The sequence below is a fragment of the Thamnophis elegans genome, chromosome Z (assembly GCF_009769535.1).
Source record: "Thamnophis elegans isolate rThaEle1 chromosome Z, rThaEle1.pri, whole genome shotgun sequence".
NCBI classification, from domain to species: Eukaryota; Metazoa; Chordata; class Lepidosauria; order Squamata; family Colubridae; genus Thamnophis; species Thamnophis elegans.
This window is the reverse complement of record NC_045558.1, coordinates 107827711-107835850: the sequence shown is the minus strand read 5'-3', so window position 1 is coordinate 107835850 and position 8140 is coordinate 107827711. Positions and strand designations below refer to the sequence as shown.

Here is an 8140-nt window from a genome sequence, read left to right as displayed (position 1 = left end):
AAAACAGCGCAGAAGTCCTAATTTTATTCCTCCCCACGTTGACCCATATCTTATCTGCCGGCCAGGATCATTTGAACCCATTCCTTACTTTTAAAGTCTTTTAAAAACAAACTGGTGTGAACATATATTATTGTCTGTGGAAGCCTCTGGAATATTGGGTAAATGTTTCTCAAACTTTATTCCCCTAATTTTTTTTTTCATACATAAAGGTTCTCATGAAGAGAATAAAGGGAACAAAAACCAGAAATTAACACCACCATTCTATTGTATTTATTCAAAAGTAAGATTCCCTGAATCTAACGGCAATCACTTCAAGGTCTGAACAGAAAATTCCTCAGGTTGGGTAATTTCCCAGAATTGTTTCTTCTTGTTCTTTCTCAGATTATTTGATGGTGTAATCTGTACTAATTTTTAATGGATTCTTTTTGTCCCAAGTCAGGAAGAAGGGGAACATTTTCTCAGAAAATGGATAGTTGAAAGTAAAGATAATCTCCATAGAGTCTACGTCATAGAAGGATAATTTGCCTAAACTGAATTCTAAGGTAACGAGAATCCGTTGTACTGTCTTCCACACCGGAAGAATGGTTTTAGGTGCGGTGGTGACCTCATATTCTCCATCGATCAGCTGCAATACCCAAAACCCTTCAGAAGCACTTATATGTAAATATCCTTTTCTTTTTATGGATTCACGCACCGCACCAATGGCCCATTGTTTGGCCCTGCCCACTTCAACCACCCACTGTGAAGTCCCAGAATTGATGCCTTCTGTTCCTAGGACGCAAGGGAAAAAATTAAAGCGTTCCAGATTGTCAGGAAAGTCCTGGGCTCGTTCACCCAGGTATACGCTTTTCCGATCTTCTGAAAGGATGAGGGTGGGAAAAGCTGTCTTGGGATCCAGCATTACCTCCACTAAAGAGAAGAGATGAAGAAAAGGTTGAAATGAAAAGAGTATTACCATTTTTTCAGAGTATAAGAGGCACCGTTTTCCCTCAAAAAAGAGGCTGAAAATCTGGGTGCATCTTATACCCTGAATACAGCATTTTTTTTTTTGCCTCCTAAACCCCTCCCCCTTCACAAAAATGGTGGTGCATAGCCTTTAGGAGGCTTTCAGAGTGCTCCTGGGGGCTGGGAAGGGTAGAAATGAGTGAAAAACGGGCCATTTTGATTGAAGTCTTGTGTTTGGAAAATACTTAATGCATCTGCGGACAACTAACCTTTATTTTGAGGTTCCGAAAGCATCTCGTCTGATTCTGCAGACTGAAGAAAATCTGTTGGAAAGAAGTCAGTTCTTATTTTTAAAAAGAATCATGAATTAGCTAATTGGCTGTCCCATTTTTTCCTTCGGTCATAATCACGTGAACAATCTTCACAAGAGCAAAAACATTAAATTGATTCAATTAAGATCAGGTTGTTTTTCAGCTAGAACTGAACCATATTTAGCTAAAATATGGAGTGACCAGTTTTCCCAACCAGTTGCCCTTTGGATATATTGGATCACAGTTCTCATCATTCCCAGTCAACACAATAGAAGGACAGCAAGTTGGGGTGCACTGCTGAGCAATTTTCCACACAGAAGAACTATACTAACTCATCACACTACATAGGCAGCAGGGACTTTCAAGGTTTACCAACCTGGCCATTTTGCAAAGAAAGCTGCTATGTAGACAGCTTCTGATGTTTGCTAAACCCCAGTCAGCTGTTTTCAGTAAAAATGGGCCCATTAAGAACATGGACAAGAGTAGACAAGAGTCTAAAGCACATCTACAGCAATTTACTGGGATGTAAAATTCAGGGCTTTTAAAAAAAAAAACCAATCATGATAATTGCTTGAAAAAACAGGGAACATTACTTTCCCAGAATGTTTTTTTCCCCAATTATTTGCATTTCTCCCCAAATGTGCTCATTTTCTCCAGTGTTTCATTCCTGCAGTTTCTTGTTTTTCCTAGGATTATTTTTTCTCCCAGGCCCTCATTGTTATCTGGGTCATCTGAAAATATGGAGCTCTTTTATTCCTAAATAGAAAAGATGTGTCCTAATTTTACATCTTTCTCCCTATTCATTTACCTATTTCCTATACTTTGAAACCTCCTGGGTAAAGACTCTAAAAAAGAGTGTCACCAGAAAGCCTTCTTATCTTTAGAGTAAGGAGCAAATCTGATTCTATCTATAGATTCCCTATAGGGAATTAGAATCACCCTTGAGCTACCAGTACACAATTGGGCTTTGTTTACATACATTCTGGCATCTCCTTTCGGATTCTTGTAGCAAGATTCTTTTTGTTTATTCTATCCAGAATGCTGACGGTCATCTTCAGGGCCTTGGCATCATCAAATGCCTCAATCATGTATCGGGCTATTTCAATGTGAGCAGCTTTCTCAGTCTTGCAACGACGGATGGGCTTGTAGCCCTTATCTACTGGGTAGTCCTCCAGGTGCAACTTAAATTTCTCAAATTCGTCTTCACACAATTCTTCAAAATATTCAACCAGCTTGCAGCGGGGAGTGTGTGACATTGTGCCCCTCAGTCAGATGTACCTGGGAGAAAGAAAATGTAAAGGCTGCAATAAAAAGACTCTATACAAATGAGATTAAAGGATAAAAGTTCATGTGGTCCATTAATTAAGGTGACTTTAAGTGTTCAAAAATGCACAAGGGTAATTTTCAAATGATAAAGAATATACAGCTGCAATGAATACTACAAAAACATCCTCTTTAACCAGGGTAGAAGATGGTCATTAAGATGTTACTTCCCAGGAAGGACAGCTAAACAAGAAGAAACCTATCCTCTGAACAATCTCAGAAAACCTCTTTCTCTTTCTTAGTCAGAAAGACCATTTTCTCTTGTAATTCAGTGCTTCTCAATGTGTGTGTGTGTGTGTGTGTGTGTGTGTGTGTGTGTGTGTGTGTGTAATCAGCTTCCTAATTTATTTCTATGGGGAAGGATGATAACTGATTTTATAAATGTCTAAAATCTCTTTTCAGAGCCAGTTTGGTGTATTAAGGATTGACGTTAGAAACTGGGAACCTATGAATAACCTTGGCCGGTCACTTTATCTCAGCTCTAGGAAGGAAGCAATGGCGAACCACTTCTGAAAAACTTTGCCCAAAAATCTTACATAAATTTTTCCAAGCAATATCTCAGAAGTGGAGACGAATGAATGGAAGAGGTTGGGATCCTTTTAGCTGAAGAATAACACAATATCTGTTATTCACACATCTGCTAACACAATGGAAAAAGATTGTAGGAAATTAAAACCCACTCCTCTCCTAGAAAAATGAAATATCCTGGGAAATATTGAAAAGGCAGAATATTATATTTCCCCGGATAAGAAATGGAGAAAAATCTTTTTAGGCAGGAAATATACTCACTCTTAATAACCCCTACCTTTGTCAACGGCTCATTAAAAAGCCTGAGCTAGGCTAGTCTACATAACAAAGGTAGGATTAGCCTTCCACAGAAACTCACTACAAGGCACCTGGAAAATTACATTAGTCAGCAAGGCAACTAAACTTGGAATTAAAGCATAGCCTAAAGAGCTGATCCTGCTTGGCCCCATGGGAGTCTGACAACCAATCAAAATACAAAATCAAGATCATAGGCCAGAGTGGACATAAAACCAGGAATTTTCTACATCTGTCTTATTTCTTCTTCACCCAACATCTGGAAGCATGTGATCCCTTTTCTGTCCAGGAGTTCAAGCCATGTGATCCTGTTCATCATTAAACCATCTTTCTAAGCAGCCTCCATGTTTCCAGTGTCTTTTTCCCCACTTGGGACTGAACCCAGAAGGACATTCCTTCCAACAAGATGAGACAAGAGCTTTTATTTCTTTTTTTCTGTACTCCATAAGAAAAAAAAAAGCTTTTCCTGTGACAGGACGCCAAACCTTCATTTTTTGAGGCCCGTTTTTTTATAATGCAAAACAGACCATTTTTCATATTGAAGAAGTTAGACTAATTAACTTCTAATATTGACTAATAAAACATCTAGAGTAATTGGGGAATACATCATAAAATCCTTCAGAATAGCATGGGAGAAATGATCAATACAGCGGTACTGTAGAAACTGGGGCCTTAGAACTCCCAAGGAACCATGTCCATCAGCCTTCATCTCTCTCTAAGAGGGTAGCAGAGGAAAAGAGAAAGACCACCCAACCCTGCTTCTCTCTCTCAGCTTCTTTCTCCTCCTCCTCCTCCTCCTCAGTCCCTCCTTTTCCGGCCTGTTGTAGACTAACTGTGGCCATGATGTCACCCCGAGGAGGACTTTGGAACCTGAAAAGCTACGACTGAGACTTTTGCCCCTCCCCCACCTCCACCCCCGCCCTCTCTGGCTGTGCTTTCCGTGCTCTGCCTTCTTTGTCTAGGATGGAAGGGGGGTGGTGTTTGTGTGTATGTGTGGCGGTGTGTGTGTGTGTGTGTGTACGCGCGCGTGCAAGCGCAGGTAAGCATAGTGATCCAGTGAACGAGGGCGCAGCGCTTTCTGCAAGCCAAGACGCCGACGATTGGAGAGTGGCAGCAGAGCATCGCTCTTGCCCAACGGGTTTGCAACAGTCAAGATACCTTTAAACCCGGGGGAACCGGATCCAGGAAGGGAAAAGAAAGGCAGCTCCCTCGCTTCCCCGTTCATTCCCTTGCTTACCGCTGTCCTCCGCTTGCCTGGAGAATTCGGAGCAAAGGAATGGGGACCCGAGGAGGAACTTGTCGATCGGGCGCCGCTGCTTCTAACTACCCCAGTGCGGAGAGGGAAAGTAAAAGTGAAAATACAGCTAGCTGTGGTTATGGGTGTTGGTCTGTCCGTCCGACTTACGCAACCGAAAAGGCTGTCTTAGGCGCAGTGCTCTTCAATGTCTTCATCCATATTTACACGAGGGGATAGAAGGGGGACTTATGAAATTTGCAGATGAGCTGGCAGGAATAGTTAAACTCTCCAGACTCTAGGCTCAAGATACAGTAGGAGCTTGTGTGTGTGTGTGTGTGTGTGTGGGACCTATTGGAAGTCATCCTTTCCAACTCCCTGTGCAAAATAAACCTTTAAATCGAGCACGATTTCGTCGACACAACCTCGCCATTTTCTTAGGAAAGAAATGTCCTAGCTTTATGACATTATGCAAGGTCGGAGAATTGTTACCCCTGGCTTTCAGGTTAAGCGAGTTATGGAAAATGTTTCCAAACTTGTACTAGATGTAATTGAAGTACTGGAGCCCGTTAAAAAAGAAATAGACCGGACCAGATGTATTTTAAAAAGCTTTTCCTTTAAAAGTTCCTGAAATGGAGTCGCCCGGATAAGTTAATCAATCTATGAGCTCTTACTTTGCTGAAAGGACTTCCATCACATTGCTCAATCCAGGCGCCCATATCTTGGGCTCTGCTACCCTCTTGTGGTCTGTTTTCACTCGCTATCATTCCCCCCCCCCCCAAAATCATTCTTTCATTTTTTTAAAAATGTCCATGTTCCTCCCACCGCCTCACCCCACACAAGTAGTTTGAAAGACTTTAATACTCTCAAGAATTGCCATTTTTAAAAGCAATATTAATTCGAACAATTTTAATTTGAACATTTGTGTTTTCCCATAACACATGGAACCAGGTCACTTCATCTGCATCCAGTTAGTCCGGTTATTGGAAAGTTGAGTCATGTATAAAGCAGTGTCATGATGCAAATTCAGGATTACACACCTGGTGCATGATTCAGGTAACCAATTAGCATTTATCTTGTATTCTGACATAATGAGACACGTTTTGTCACTTGTCCTTAGTACATAATGATATCTAGTAGCCACATTTGAAGACATCTTAATTTTGTTTGTCTTGGTATGTTATGTGAATTGTACCTATTTGTTATTCTGCATTTAATGAATTGTGCAAAAATACAGTAACTCATTTAAGTGTGTTGTGCATATTGGAAAATTAGAATGGGTAATTTACAGTTTAGTTTGCAACCATTACACTTCCAATTAATCTTTATATCCTTATCAGAGCAATCACACACACACACACACACACACCTAAATTCAGCTAACAGAAATATATCTTGATGTTTATATAAATGAAAATATAAATGACAGTCAAAATGTTACATTATCTAGTTTATCATCCAAAGGGACAGAACTTTACAGAATCACTGGAAATTATGTCTTCAACTTATGACCATTTTTTAAAAGCTCATTCAAGGTTATGACATGATGAAAAAAGTGATATATGACTGGTTTTCACACAACTGTAATATTCACACAATTAAAATTTAGGTATTTGAAAACTGGCACATTTTTTAATGATTTTTGCAGTGTTCCAGAGTCACATGACTAACAAGAAAAATCAAGGGAGAAATTAGATTCACTTAACAACTAATGCTAAAAGGTAATAAAATCAGGTGTAACCCACTTAATGATTACACTGCATGGCTGTACTGTGGCTATAAAAGAAAAGTCATAAAATGAGACAAACTCATTTAACAAATGTTTACCTTAGCAATTGTGGTTGAAACTTGAGGACTACCTGTACGTTAAGCCACAGAAATGATTTTACTTATTACTATTGTAATCAAAGTCCTTAATAAAATTATATTAAAATAATTTTACTTAGAGCTGGAGATCACTCCCTTGATCCAGAAAGAGATTCTTGTATGCAAGTACCTTTCTAATTATAAAACAGAATGTGAATCCAAAACATCTGAGGAGCACATATAGAAAAGCTCTTACTTAAAACATAAAGGATTGACATAATTTTATCAAGCTTTTTTTATTTTTTTTGTTATGAACAAAGTTGTCCAGTGTTTATTCCTTTCACATCTTCCCATATATATAATCCATTTTACATCATACTTCTGTTCCAATTTCAGCTCTATTATTCTCTGGGGGGTATTCTTTCTTATTTGTGGGTTGTTATTGTTGTTTTGGTGCCACTGTAAATCCCAGTGAAATCATCTAGCTGGTTTTTTTATTTTGAATCCCCTTTTCTTCCATGATCTCCTCTTGTTCTTCGTTTGAGCCTTCTTTTACCCTCTGCTCTCCTATTTGCAACCTTGTGCCTTCGTCTACATGTTCCATCTGCGTTTCTGGTTTTTTCTTACCATTTACAGTTTCATACAATTTTTTTAGCATCTCAAATAATTCTTCATACATCCAGAGTTCCATAGTGTCAATTTAACTACTTTAAAAATTTAACAATTTTTGAAGTTTTCAGATTATATTACACAGTTAAAAATTTAAAGTCCATATTTTCTTTTTCCTTTTAGTTTCCAAATTCCAAAGTCCAATTTTAATTTTAATCCGGTCTAGTATTTTCTTCTGTGGCCATAGACAGTCGAACCAATCACTGTTGTGAAAACAAGCACTCCTTAAAAGTTCTCACTACTCCACAGTATCTTTTCTGTCACCAAGGTTCAAGGTTCAAGGTTCATTTTATTTATATGCCGCCCTATTCCCGGAGGGACTCAGAATGGCGCACAAACCCAAGGGAGGGGAAGGGAAACACAAAGAACTACAACAAAAAAGTACAAGGGAATTTAAAACAACCAACAGCCACACGATTCGAGAGGGGAAGGGAACTCATCAACCCCAGGCCTGCCAACACAGCCAGGTTTTAACGGCTTTTCGGAAGGCCTGGAGAGAGGTGAGGGTCCGAATCTCTGCAGGGAGCTCGTTCCAAAGGTCCGGAGCCGCCACAGAGAAGGCCCTCCCCCGGGTAGTAGCCAGAAAACATTGGCCAGTAGACGGAACCCGGAGGAGGCCTAATCTGTGTGATCTAATGGGTCTTTGGGAGGTAATTGGCAGCAGGTGGTCTCTCAAGTACCCAGGTCCAATACCATGAAGGGCTTTATAAGTGATGACTAGCACCTTGAAGCGTATCCGGAGACCAATCGGTAACCAGTGCAGCTCGCGGAGGATAGGTGTAACGTGGGTGTACCGAGGTGCACCCACAATCCCTTGCGCGGCTGCATTCTGGACGAGCTGAAGTCTCCGAATGCTCTTCAAGGGCTGCCCCATGTAGAGCGCATTGCAGTAGTAAGATCAAATTCTCCAGCTGACCTTTCCCTTTCGCCCATCTCTTAAGTATTGTAGTATTGTAATATTCTGTTCTTGCCAGCAGATGCCTCTCTCTGCAATACACTCCGACCCGCTAGTTATTATCAACAACTGTCA

The 8140-nt window shown here is 40.1% G+C and overlaps 1 protein-coding gene across 1 annotated transcript; it reads right to left on the bottom strand.

The window, feature by feature from the left end:
* Positions 1 to 247: 247 nt before the first annotated feature.
* On the bottom strand, positions 248 to 5419 carry LOC116522995 (E3 ubiquitin-protein ligase TRIM39-like). The gene is made up of 4 exons (XM_032238136.1): positions 4639 to 5419; positions 2236 to 2534; positions 1215 to 1268; positions 248 to 909 (listed from the first exon to the last, which is right to left on the bottom strand). The coding sequence occupies exons 2-4, from the start codon at positions 2510 to 2512 to the stop codon at positions 383 to 385; spliced, it is 858 nt and encodes a 285-aa protein (XP_032094027.1). The 5' UTR covers positions 2513 to 2534; positions 4639 to 5419; the 3' UTR covers positions 248 to 382.
* Between the last annotated feature and the right edge of the window lie 2721 nt (positions 5420 to 8140).